This window comes from Anabrus simplex, chromosome 6 (assembly GCF_040414725.1).
Source record: "Anabrus simplex isolate iqAnaSimp1 chromosome 6, ASM4041472v1, whole genome shotgun sequence".
Lineage (NCBI taxonomy): Eukaryota > Metazoa > Arthropoda > Insecta > Orthoptera > Tettigoniidae > Anabrus > Anabrus simplex.
In genome coordinates, this window is record NC_090270.1 from 312,629,725 (window position 1) to 312,643,874 (window position 14,150).

A 14,150-nucleotide genomic window follows, 5' to 3' on the forward strand; every position below is an offset into this window, starting at 1 on the left:
TAGTTCTGCCATATTAAAAGTTAGTTAATATAGGTAATTCAGAGTAAGAGTGTTCAGCTGGAGGATAAGATTGATATCATGCTAATGAGCTTACCATATTTATAGGAAATAATAAAGTTCAGTTTGAAATCATGCTTTCTCAAATAATGAAAATGAGGAAAATAATTCCGATAGCGTTAAAATCTTTAGGCCCGGTTTCATCAACACATGTTAGTACTTAACAAGATGTTAAATCATTTTAACATACAATTTAAGAAAATTTAAGTTTCATCAACAACTGTTAACGTTAACATATGTTAAACTGAGTATTAAAGTTAACATCAGCCATTTCCCATGTTAAATGGCTAACATTAGCATTTAGCAACCTGTTCCAAAATGGCTGCTGTGAATCTCCCTTTAGATGCGGAATTGCTCTATTTAGATCTTTTACACAATAATCCTGATCGAAGAAGAGTTCATATCGTAATCGGAAGGGAAATTTCTCTGTTAATGTTAATGATCAGGTGATTAGTGATCCTAACCTCCAAATCAGGGACATGGTTGCTAGGTGGCTTGGTTCTGTACACGACAGTACAATATTTAATAACTTCCATGTCACAGCACAGTTTAAAGTGGGGACAATTAACGAAGGGACTTTGTTAGGTGATAGTGGATACCCGCTAACAAAGTATCTGTTAACCTCATTGAAACCCTCACGGACTTTCTCCCAAGCCTCGTCCTTTTCTTTTATCGTCAATCCATCTGTGCGCTTGCACTCAATGACTTCTCTATATTTACTAACAAATTCAATACAACTCCTTTTCGAAGGAGGAAAAATTAGAACTACGACTCCGTTTCACTTCACATACCATATTTAACAGCTGTACTCAAAGAAAAGCACATCGGAGTGCGCTCTAAAACAGCATGTTCATACCACTGCCTCTTTGATTCGCACCAGTTCGCAATGTTGGGAGAGTTAACAGTCGATTAGTTAACATTTCACAGGAAAAGTTTGATGAAACGCAAGAAACCTAACAAGATGTTAAATTTTTAACTCAGTATTAACTACTTGTTGGTATATATTTAACATTCGTTGATGAAACCGGGCCTTAGTGTGCACTGTTATCCACTTGTTGTGATATCCTCTTATAAGAGCATGAACTTTAATTTAATAAGAACATTTATCATTCTTGCTTCAATTTTAAATCCTTTTAACTACAATATGTAATGTCAATTTTAGCAATCTGCTGAAGATGATGAAATTAGGATTGAAACAAATACAGATGTGACAAATGTGAAATTCACATTAACCATAATGTATTGAATAAGGAGAATACTGTTCAACAATAAATCACTGTTATAGTGATTTAAAGAATATTAGTTTAGCTGTCAATACAGAAACATGAAATTTATATTTTGTGATATAACCATTAGTAACAAAAGACATGACAGCACACTCCCCTATCTTAGTCTAGTTTCATTTCTAAACCATTCTATTTTTCAAACTGGAGTCTGAACACTGTTGATGCAGTTGTACATTGCTCGCCACATTTCTACAGGTTAAAAAAAAAATTATATTTGTTTGTGGCGTGGACCTCTGTAGATCTTTTGCCACTACTTGCACCATATATGAACCTGCGTGTAATTGTAATTGCGGAAGTGTAAAGTGTTGAATGTGAGGAAAGGCACATTAAGGATGACACAAACACCTAGTCCCCAGGCCAGGGATATTAATCATTTACAATTAAAAACCCCTGACCCAGCCGGGAATCGAACGTGGGGCCGCCAGGTGACAGGCAGACGCGTTGTCCCCTACACCGCGGGGCCGGACACTTCTACAGTTTGTGTACCCAGTCTCTATTGTGACCATGGTTTCCCAAATCTCCTCCATGGGAATGCTATCATATACCTTTGTTAGGTCTATGAATGTCTTTTCTATATTCTCAATTCTTTTCCATTTATTGCCTCATGTTGAAGATTGGGTCCACTGTTGATCTTCCACTTCTAAAGCCTCAGGCTTTATAATAATATTAATAAGAAGAAGAAGAAGAAGAAGAAGATAGTTACAGTATGTCCAAACATTAAGTATCCTGTTTTGTTCCACCTTTGTCTATATCTCTCATGTGTACTCATTTAGTTTCCCCACTATTATTCACATTTCCAGACTTAATGTTTAAATTAATTAATAAATAAATTTAGTTATTTACTTATTTATTTAGTGTATGTCTAATACAGAAATATTTTAGGAAATAAACCCTTGAACTATGAAATACAACAGGTGTTTAGCTTTCAAAGATGGAAACAAAATAAAACAGTAGGGTCTGCAGTATAACTATGTTGGCATACTTACCACTACTTGTCAGTAGATATGGCTGTGTTGGATGTACCGCAATACAACGGACATAATCTGAATGAGCTTCAAACGCATGAGCCCTTTCCAATGTGTTGTAGTTGAAAACTCGCACTTGCATATCATCGGAACCAGTTACTATCCAATTTTTGCGAGGAACAAACTTTGCAGCACGAACAGGCAGGTCACATACCTTAAAGAGACATAATACTTAGTAAAAATATTCAGTATTAGTTCCCTACTTCAGCTAGAATATTATCAATATCTAGATTTACTATAGAAGGAAACATTTTTAATGTTCAACCCCACTGCAGTAGTAGAAGCAGCACTAGCACCACCATTAACAGATAACTGGTGTGTTCCAGGTCATCAATATGTTCTTTTAATTGGTAGTCTTTGATGGATCGTGCTAGTTGGCTGTGCGGTTAGGGGCCCGGAGCTGTGAGCTTGCATCCGGGAGATAGTAGGTTTGAACCCTACTGTTGGGAGCCCTGAAGATGGTTTTCCGTGGTTTCCCATTTTCACACAAGACAAATGCTGGGGCTGTACCTTAATGAAGACCATGGCCGCTTCCTTCCCACTCCTAGCCTTTTCCTATCCCATTGTCGCCATAAGACCTCTCTGTGTCGGTGCGACGTAAAGCAAATTCTAAAGTCTTTGATGGATATTATTAATAACTAGATGTAAGGCTTTCCAACACGTTAATTTAAATGACAGTCTTCGATAGGTATTATTCTTAATGATATTGATAAAATACATCATAAAATAACACTAGTACTGTTAGGTTCAGAAAATACAATGGTTTTCTAAAAATTCTTCAAACTATTACAGCAGAATTAATTAAAAAAAGTGGAGTGTATATGTGAGGATTCACAGAAGGCAGAAGTATATAGTCAGCATTATGAAAGACAGCTGGATACAAGGACAATGTTTGGGTATATGAGGTGGCTAATACTAGCACAATACTAAAATTTACTTATAATAACAAGGATATTTATAAAATGATGCAAAAGTTGAAAACTAGAAAAGCAGCTGGATTTGAAAATATTTCTGGGGATATACTAAAGGCAATCAGTTGGGATATAGTAAGATATCTGAAGCACTTATTTGATCACTGTTTGCATGAAGGAGTTATACGAAATGAATTGAAAATTGCTATAGCAGAACCAGTGTACAAAGGAAAGGGTAATAAACATAACGCGGATAATTACAGGAGAGCCAGCTTTAGTGTTGCTCCTAAGCTCTGGGAAAGTATTCCTTCTAATTATATTAGACACATTTGTTAAAATACTGAGAAGACAATACAGGTTCAGAAAAAGTTATTCCGCTGAAGCTCAACTTGTAGGATTCCAGTAAGATATAACAAATATTTTAGACTCAGGTGGTCAAGTGGACTCTATTGCTACTAACCTATTGAAGGCTTTTAACAGGGCAGATCATGGGAGATTACTGACCAAAATGATGGCTACTGGACTAGACAAAAGCTTGACTGAATGAGTGTTTAAATTCCTAAAAAGTAAAACTCAGAGAATCAGAGTAGGTGAAGCACTATCTGATCATGTAATGAGAAGGGGGGGGAGGGGTTCTGCAAGGTAGTACTATTGTACCTTTATGTTTTCTATATGAGTAAAGAACTGGAATTACAGATAAGGCTTTTTGCAAATAATATTATATAGATATAGTAATAAATAAGTTGCAGGATTGTGAATGACTAAAAGGACCTCAACAATACTGCAAGATGGACAGCAGACAATGGTATGATGATAAATTGAGTGAAAAGTCAGCCTGTAAGTTTCACAAACAGTTTTGTTTTTTTGTTTTGTTTTTTTTGCTAGGGGCTTTACGTCGCACCGACACAGATAGGTCTTATGGCGACGATGGGATAGGAAAGGCCTAGGATTGGAAGGAAGCGGCCGTGGCCTTAATTAAGGTACAGTCCCAGCATTTGCCTGGTGTGAAAATGGGAAACCACGGAAAACCATCTTCAGGGCTGCCGATAGTGGGATTCGAACCTACTATCTACCGGATGCAAGCTCACAGCCGCGTGCCACTACGCACACAGCCAACTCGCCCGGTACAAACAGTTTTAATTACTGTGTTGAAGGAGTAAAGGACTTCATGAAGACCATTGTAAGAACCTACAGGTAGATGTTAATATAAGGAAGGATCTTAATTGGGGTAACCACATTAACAAGGTTATACATAAAGGTTACAGATCTCTTCATATGGCTATGAGGGTATTTAGGGGCTGTAATAAGGATGTAAAACTGGCCCCGTGTGTAGGGGTAGCGTTTGAATCCCAGCTAGGTCAGGGATTTTTACCTGGATCTGAGGTCTGGTTCGAGGTCCACTCAGCCTACGTGATTACAACTGAGGAGCTCTCTGACGGTAAGATAGCCTCCCCGGTCTAGAAAGCCAAGAATAACGGCCGAGAGGATTTGTCATGCTGACCACATAACATCTTGTAATCTGCAGGCCTTCAGGCTGAACAGCAGTCACTTGGTAGGCCAAGGCCCTTCAGGACTGTACTGCCATGGGATTTTTGTTTGTTAGTAAGGATGTAAAGGAGAGGGTAAACAAGTCATTGGTAAGACCCCAATTACAGTATGGTTGTAGTGCATGGGACCCTCACCAGGATTACTTGATACTAGAAATGATCCAAAGGAAAGCAACAAGATTTTGTTCTTCGTGATTTTATATAATGAATGTTGCTGTTGTTGTTTAAAGGGGCCTAACATTCAAATCATCGGCCCCTTGGTGATTTTCAACAAAAGAGTAGCATTATGAAAATGTTGCAAACTTTGGTCGAGGAAGGTTTGGGAATAAAGAGATGAGCTACTCAACTAACCAGTATGTTACAAGCTGTCAACAGAGAGATGGCGTAGAATGACAGTAAATGAATAAGTTTGAATGGAGTTTTTTAAAGTAGGATAGTCACATGAAGTTGGAATTCAATAGGTCAAATAGGGCAAAGACTCATTTAAAGGAAGGAGCAAGCCTGGTGGCCATGATCGTTAAGGTATTGGAGTCTGAACGGTCTGACACCGTGGTTAGCCGGTTCGAGTCCCGTTGGTCGAAAAAATGTCACCATCAGAATGTTGGCCGGCAGGGTAGGGGTGGTGGTGGTATACAATTTCTAATCACTAGATTGAGTGCCAAAAGCCTGGGGATTAAATTCCAAACCTTCCGCAGTGCTCATATGGAGTGAAGGCATATGACACTATTGATGGTGATTCATCCGTCGGATGGGGACGTTAAGCCATGAGTGGACCCCTTGGCTACATGCCGGCACCGGGTTCCCCCCCCCCCCCTCCCTTTATCATGTATCACATCATTCATTTCATCTCATTAATTCCACTGATGAAGTTGACGTCAGGAAGGGCATCCGGTCGTTACAAAAAACCGCCACGAGAGATCCATCTCACCTCATACTCGATCTCGTAGAGAAACGGAACAAGAATTGGATAAACAAACAAACTCATTTAAAGGAAGGGATATTAGGGGTTGGAGTAATTTACCCTGGGAGATCTTCAATAAATTTCCAACTCCTTTGAAATTATTTGGGAAAATACTAGGTAAATGACTGTTGGGGAATCTGCCATCTGGGCAATAGCCCCGAATACAGGTCAATGGTGATCGATTTTCACAAGAAAACTAACTTATACAGTTTCTTGCTTTTCAAGTTTTGCACTTAAGGCATTTTGAAATCAAACAACAAAGTTGCAAATGCAATAACCTGCACTACACATCCAAAAAGAATGGAATGTACTACAAATCAGTCCAAGACTACTCAGTAGGATTACTAAATATTACGAAGCCCACTGCTACATCCTCACGGGAAAAATACCTGCCAGTTATCATACATTCCTCAAATTTTCACTTTTGTAACTGCAAGTACAGTTCAGTCAAAAAATATAGTTTTCAATACAAAATTTATACACGAGTTCTTCACCACTGAAATGTGAATCCAGTCTGATATCTGTGTGATATTGCAGTATGAAAATTATTTACCAAATTATGTCTTACAAAGATTTTTTAGGGAAATGTTACAAGTAACATTGATATTACCAACATTATGCATTTATATCATGCTTTGGTTAAAATATGGCCAAATTATACATTTATATGACAAATAAAAACAGTAATGCTACATTCACGAAAGCTAGAAACATGTCTGAAATAACTCAGATGGGAGGAATCAGGCAAGAATAAAAATAAAGGAATTTCTTGCAACTCTACAATAGATGTTAGTTATGACATACTTGCACTTTCAAAATATCTTGTGTTGTTTCTCACGATACTGATTTAGACTGTACAGAGTGGTGTAAAAAGAGGTAACCAAAATTCTAATTCATGATGGGCAGTTTGCAATCCTCATTTATTAGCACACCATCTTCGGTTATTTACTCCTTGCCTCAACAATCATGGCCACCAGGTGGTAGCAGAAATCGTTGCTGTGAGCTATAAATTTTGTAATTTAACAACATTATAAGAGTAATGTAACCAAAAAAATGATCATTATAAGCCAAAATTATACATTTTATTGTTTAGTTATATTTTGTCCATTGTGGCAACCTTCAAGTGAGGGAAGTTTTGTCATTAATAATATTAATTCATGCCTAATCATTACTAATCATGGCATGGTATACGGTAGAACATTGCACTTGGAAAGTGGAACATTATTTCTGAATTTATGGTACAGCATGTCAAAAGTGTCGTCTATAGGAAGAACCAGTTTCACACATATGGCAAAGGACATTGGAGAACACTCCTATCTCATACAGGTGCTTCATAAGTTGGGGCCTCAGGATTTCCACACTTGCTTGTGGACATGTGATGGTGAATCTTTAAGAAGACCAACATTACATCAACAATTGATGGTGGTCTGATGAATGTAATGTTCTCCTCTGTGGACATGTGAACAAACAAAACGTGCTGGAAAGAGTCAGATGAGTACACACAAAAACCACTTCACTCAGAGAAGGTAACAATGTGGGTAACAGTTTCAAGCTTTGGTTTTACTGACCCCTATTTTATAGAGGATACATATGGTATAAATGTAAAACTATGATACACAAAAACTTTGCATTTTGACAAGCAAATGTTCCAGCAGGATGGAGCCAGCACACTCTTAGGCCAAGGAAACTGGGTGCTTTTAAAAGAACTGTTTGCACACCGGCTTATGTCAAGAGGTTGTGAATTTCCTTTTCCATCTCAAAGTCCAGTCCTCAAACACCTGATGCATTTCTGAGGGGGTTGTTAAAAGAGAGCTCTCTTAGACCAACCCCACAAACTCTATATGATCTTCGCATGAACAATGAATCAGTTGTCTCCGAGATAGCACCCGAGCAGAGCACAGATATGGTTTCCAAAATAAAGGATTGCATGAAATTTGTTCTTCACAATGAAAGAAGATATTAGAACATGTAACTGTATGATAGAGAGTCTTAACTTCTACAGTAGAGAGTATAAAATTAACATAATTAAGTACCAGTAGTTTTTATTTTATTTTTTTGTACCACCCTGTAGTTACTAAGTAGGTTAACTCTTAGCCACTGTCGCTTCTCCAGTGTTTTCTACAAACTTACACTGTCTGTAATTGAATATTTGGTCATTTCTCTGAAAAATTTCACACTACATGTACAAATAACAAATTATGTTATATAACTTAATTTTTAAACATATAAACAGTCAATTACAAACCTCAAATGACTTGACAAGCTGTTGACTTTCATGATTCCAAACATGAACATTGCCATTGTACAGAGATGCCAACATCCAAGGTTCGGTCGGATGAAGGTCAACACATTTTACTCTGTCTGACCGAGCTGTCAGTTTACGCTTGATGTCCAAACGAAGAGGCTGCAAAAACAAAAAGTATAATAAACATGAAGCAAAGTCAACTACTCATCAGTAATGTTATCAGAGTTCAAATGTTGTTGTTTGAGTCATCAGTCCATAGACTGGTTTGATGCAGCTCTCCATGCCACCCTATCCTGTGCTAACCTTTTCATTTCTATGTAACTATTGCATCCTACATCTGCTCTAATCTGCTTGTCATATTCATACCTTGGTCTACCCCTACAGTTCTTACCACCTACACTTCCTTCAAAAACCAACTGAACAAGTCCTGGGTGTTTTAATATGTGTCCTATCATTCTATCTCTTCTTCTCGTCAAATTTAGCCAATAAAATCAGCTTCATGGTCCGTATCGCACTTCAATAGATTCACAAATAAATAAATACTTAATTGTGAAAATTTAGCCAAATCGATCTCCTCTCACCAATTCGATTCAGTATCTCTTCATTCGTGATTCGATCTATCCATCTCACCTTCAGCATTCTTCTGTAACACCACATTTCAAAACCTTCTATTCTCTTTCTTTCTGAGCTAGTTATCGTCCATGTTTCACTTACATACAATGCCACGCTCCACACGAAAGTCTTCAAAAACATCTTTCTAATTCCGATATCAATGTTTGAAGTGAGCAAATTTCTTTTTTTTTAAAGAAAGCTCTTCCTTGCTTGTGCTAGTCTGCATTTTATGTCCTCCTTACTTCTGCCATCGTTAGTTATTTTATTACCCAAGTAACAATATTCATCTACTTCCTTTTAAGACTTCATTTCCTAATCTAATATTTCCTACATCACCTGCCTTCGTTCGACTGCACTCCATTACTTTTGTTTTGGACTTATTGATTTTCATCTTGTACTCCTTACCCAAGACTTTATCCATACCATTCAGCAACTTCTTGAGATCTTCTGCAGTCTCAGATAAAATAACAATATCATCGGCAAATCTCAAGGTTTTGATTTCCTCTCCTTGGACTGTGATTCCGGAGGCAAAACTGAAATATTTGTAATCATATTCCAAGCACTGCAACACTGCAGCTGACTCTAATCATTATTATGACAGTACAGCATTATTATTATTATTATTATTATTATTATTATTATTATTATTATTATTATTATTATAGTGTCATATCATCAGAGGAGGATGGCAACTGAAAATGAAAACCTACAACCTGTTTTCCAGTCATTGACTGGATCAGGCATGGAACGAATGAAGCCCCAATCTTGCGGCGAGGACAGGAATTGTGCCAGCTGCCAAAGCCTGTCACACTCCTCTGGGGCAATGATTAATGACCGACAGATGAAATGAAATGATATTGGAGAGTGTTGCTGGAATAAAAGATGACAGGGAAAACCGGAGTATGATATAAGATGTTGATTCCCATAGGAAACCTGAAATATTTGTCCCGAATGAGAAAATTTATAATACCAATATAAATGGTCCATTATTGGACATTATAAATTTTCCAGCCAACTCATTCCCGGTTGCCAGCATTTCGCCCCAGTGTGCTAAGTAGAGTTGGGGAATGAGTTAGCTGAAAAATTTATAATGTCCGATAACGGACCATTTATTATAAATTTACTCATTTGGGACAAATATTTCAGGTTCCCTATGGGAATTAACATCTATATCATCTCATGGCCAGGCAGGCATCAATTTTTGATAATGAAACCAAGTCTCTCATAGTGCATTGGCATTGCCGGTGGCTTCAAGTAGCCTATGCAGTAGCTTCCACGGTATGCACTAGCCATGCATCTTGGTGGGTGTGCTATTTACTAACTGATGAGCCCAAATTAGAAAACAGGGGTAAAACGCTGGCAACCAGGAATGAGTTCGCTGGAAAATTTATAATGTCCAATTACGGACCATTTATATTGGTATTATAAAACCGGAATACCCAGAGAAAACCCTGTCCTGCCTCCACTTTGTCCAGCACAAATGTCACATGGAGAGACCGGGATTTGAACAACGGAACCTAGCGGTGAGAGGCCGACACGCTGCCACCTGAGCCATGCAGGCTTGCAAGATATGGAAACTATCATGGAGTAATTTTTCCTATACTGTACAACCCACACCAGAGTTGTCATCCTGTGGAAGCTGAGCCACCATAAGAGGTTCTGCATCCAGGATAATTTTCTCATTTTCCTTCTATCTTGCCTTCTATGGTCAGTAATATCAAGCTGTATTTGGCATTTCTGAAGATGTGACCAAAATAGGCTGTTTTTCTGCATTTTGCAAGTGTTAAGATTTCACACAATTTTCCAGCATGACGGAGTACCTCATCATTTGGTGACATGGTCTACCCATGGAATCTTGAACATTCTGTGATACACGTCCCCAAGACAGAGCCCAATTGCCACCTATGGCATCGAAATCATGTGGGAAAAGTTATCCGTGGCTGACCTTAGGGCTCTAGAGAAACTAAAAGCCAGATTTCTAAAGCGAGTATTAGGTGTGCCTACGTACACGAAGTCCAGATTAGTGTACGAACTTTGTAAAGAGCCATTTTATATTGAGGATCTAAGAATCAATCTAGTTCTGACATTCACAAAACAAAGTGCAAAGATAATTGAAGAGAGAAGAATGAAATGAGCCCAAATCGAGCTCTAATTCTATGCCACCGACGCCATGCTGGTGCGAAAATGGACAGAAGCGAACTACAAACAGTGACATGTAGTTACAAGGATGGCAGTCCATGGCTTCCACCATAAGCTGTGTGCCACTAAGCGATTCCATGAGGTGAACGACGAGTGTGTGTGCTCTCTGTGTGAGGAAGTGTGTGATCGCTACCACATACTCAAGTGCAAAAAAAAGAACAAGGTCAATCAACAAGTACAATAAAAACAAATAACTATTAAACTCTTTGCACATTTGTGCGCATTTCATTTATTATTTATTAACTAGATGTAATTAAAATTCTGAGATGCTCCAAACTGAAGGCCTCCATGTTAACCATCCACCCAAATAGCCAGACAGACACAACAAATGGAAGTCATACCAATTTGATGACGACATTGCAATATTGACTAATAGCAAAAACGACATACCGGTACCAAAAAGTACAAATAGGTACCCTCTCACAGATTCCGGAAGCATTCCCCCTAAATGTCATCAGTCACCACCATCAAAACTACTGAATATTAGTAGCCTAAATCAAGTCAGAAACATTCAAATAAAATACACGCTGACATATTCTGTTATATTGTTAATTCAGTTGCACTGAAACAGAGTGTAGAGGGGAAACTAGAAACGATGATCAGACTGCACTAAAAGAACATCACTGTATTTGCTTAAAACTTCAACGATTAATGACAAGTAAACAACAAAAGAGGACCAGAAACTGCAACTACACCTATCATTTAACATTTCCTGGCAAGTGACTAAGCTAGAGCAACATAGAGTACTTCAAACACTTGAATCAATAAATGTTAACACGCCCCTGTATAATAAAACATGTTAGGTTAGGTATTGCCTTTGAGGTTGTCAAACGTATTCTTAGCGAATACGATGTGAAGAAAGCTATAAGGAAATTGTTAAGATATAAATATTTTGAGACTGCTTCTACCTACCATTCTGAAATGTCAAGTTACAGAATTTTAAGACAAGTTAGCTGACAGCAACCAATACGTAGCACAATGTTGATGTTACAGAATGGACGTGGCCGGTAGTCCAGGCGCATGCGTGAAATGCAAGTTACCCAACGTGAGAATAATGAAGTTGACATGAAAATCAAATCAAATGCACATTAAAACACATTATTTACTTAAAGGGTAACAAAAATTAATTCATGTCAATTTTTCAGTATGTTGTTATGTTCCCAGAAAAGAAGAGAAAAGTAAACTCTACGAAATTTTTTTAAAACAGACTAAAGAGCTTGGTTTTTTCTTTTTTTCTTTTTTGTGAGCAAGAAAAATACGAAGTGGTACCAACAACATTGCCAAACATTATCATTCCAAGGATAACTCAACTCGTGATATTGGTATTGTCAAACCAATGTAAACAAAAACAATCAAAAAAATAAATATTTTTCTAACTTCTGAACAAGATGAATAGAAGTACACTTCTGAGGGTAGTGTTAGTTTGTTGATAAAGTACTCGATGTACTAAGCGATACTGATTATTCTATAGTGCTTCATAGCCATTTTACAGTAGTTATAAGTGGACACAGTGTATTGCTATAATGATAAATTTTATTAAAGTGTGGTTGCCGTGGTTCAGTATTTCTTCCAGTGAGCATTTAATTTGAAATCATGTGTGGACTTTGGTTTACGTTTCCAATTTCATAATGTCTGGTACAGATAACGAGTCCTCCTCGGCTGATGTTGCTAGTGTAGAAATTGAACACAGGTTAGTTCTTTTGTTATAGGCCTTGATAATATGTTATCACCATCAGTAGGCCTACAGAAGGCCTAATTAAATAGTGTGCCCAGATTATAGGATCCTATGATGAGAAGCTTTTGTCAGAGAGATTAGTTTAGGAAACAGGAAACAATGTTAAGTTAATGTTTAGATATTAGGCCTAACCTTAATTCTAGGTGCAACTGTCAGAATGTATCATAATTTCTTCTTCTTGCGTTCCGGCCTTCTAAGGACCACATTACAACTTCAGTTCTTTCCTCCCTTGGAATCCTTCCATTTGTAAGACTTTCTTCTAAAAATCTTTCTTTCCAATAATTATTCTTCTTGTATGTTGTTCCTTTCCAGGTCTTTCTTGACTTCTTGAATCCAGGTGATGGTTGATTTCTTTTCCCAAAGGTACCGTACTCGAAGATTCGTTTAGTTAGTCTATTGTCATCCATTCTGTAAATGTGTCCAAGAAATAGCAATCTCCTTTTTCTTATTGTTTCTGATATGTTTTCTATGTTCTGGTAAATTTCATTGTTACTTCTTAATTTCCAGAACTCTGCAATTCTTAGAGAACTTAATATTATTCTTTCTAATAATTCTAATAATTTCTAATAATTATCAGAGTGGCACATATCCAGCTGACAGGTCGATTCAGGGAACTGGAAATGGTAAATGACTTTATATACCTTGGGTCGACCATCTGTGATACTGGAAGTTCTGACAAAGAGATTAGGAGACGTATCACCTTAGGGCGCGTTGCCATGAGCAAACTCACAAAAATATGGCAGAGCAGAGCAATTACAAACAGTACAAAGATTAGACTAGTTGATTCTCTTGTGTTCTCTGTCTTCCTTTATGGTTCCGAGACCTGGACCCTCAAGGCAAGAGATAACTACCGTATCGACACCTTTCAGATGTGGTGTTGGAGAAGGATGCTCCGTGTACCTTGGACGGAAAGAAGAACTAATGCATCTATTATTCAAGAACTGAATATCTCCGAACGTCTTTCCTCTCGTGTCATAAAGAGAATCGTCCAATTCTTCGGACATATTGTAAGACGTGATAGTGAAAATCTGGAGAAATGTATCATGGAGGGCAAATTTTCGGCAGAAGACCACGAGGAAGGACATCGAGTAGGTGGATTGATCAGGTTCTGCATACCACCGGTCTGACTCTTCAGCAGGCTTTAAGAGAAGCTAACATCGTCAAAGTTGGCGCCGCTTAATCCAGAATATTGTGTGAAGTCAAATGGGGTCACGAAGCTCAGCAATGAGTTACACGACTTATGATAGTGATCAAGCTTGTAGTGCAGTGCTAGACATTCACTGGCATACAGGCATTCTGGTTTCACTGCTGTGTTGTATGTAGTGCTTTATTTTAACTTTTGTTGATAAGCACTTTTTGTTGTAAGTATTCTTAGTTATACCGTAAAATCTTTCCATCTTTTGTATCCTTTCCTCTATAGCAGATTTTTCTAAACCATTTTCTTGAATTGTCTCACCCAAATATTTGAATTTATTTACCTTTTCTATTTGACCAATATCTGTTACTAAAAACTTACGGGCACTTTTTATATTCGTCAAAAATGTTGTTTTCTCGGCAGAGATTCTCAAGCCT

At 37.7% G+C, this 14,150-nt stretch overlaps 2 protein-coding genes across 3 annotated transcripts in view; one reads left to right on the forward strand and one right to left on the reverse strand.

Annotated features, from left to right (window-relative positions):
- Window positions 1–11,879, reverse strand: part of beta'COP (coatomer subunit beta') — a 161,641-nt gene extending 149,762 nt beyond the window's left edge. The window contains exons 1-3 of the mRNA XM_067150540.2: window positions 11,756–11,879; window positions 8,033–8,191; window positions 2,330–2,522 (exon numbers count right to left, since the gene is read on the reverse strand). Of these exons, the coding sequence (XP_067006641.2) occupies window positions 2,330–2,522; window positions 8,033–8,191; window positions 11,756–11,758 (355 nt within the window). The 5' untranslated portion in view covers window positions 11,759–11,879. The remainder of the gene's footprint in view (window positions 1–2,329; window positions 2,523–8,032; window positions 8,192–11,755) is intronic.
- Window positions 11,880–12,193: 314 nt separating this feature from the next.
- Window positions 12,194–14,150, forward strand: part of LOC136876523 (DNA-directed RNA polymerase III subunit RPC6) — a 72,460-nt gene continuing 70,503 nt past the window's right edge. Inside the window, exon 1 of one of the 2 annotated variants that reach the window (XM_067150541.2) lies at window positions 12,194–12,533. In XM_067150541.2, the coding sequence (XP_067006642.1) occupies window positions 12,472–12,533 (62 nt within the window). In that variant the 5' untranslated portion in view covers window positions 12,194–12,471. Of the gene's footprint in view, window positions 12,534–12,640; window positions 12,942–14,150 lie in introns of those variants that run through there. The other variant, XM_068228128.1, reaches the window with a different exon arrangement.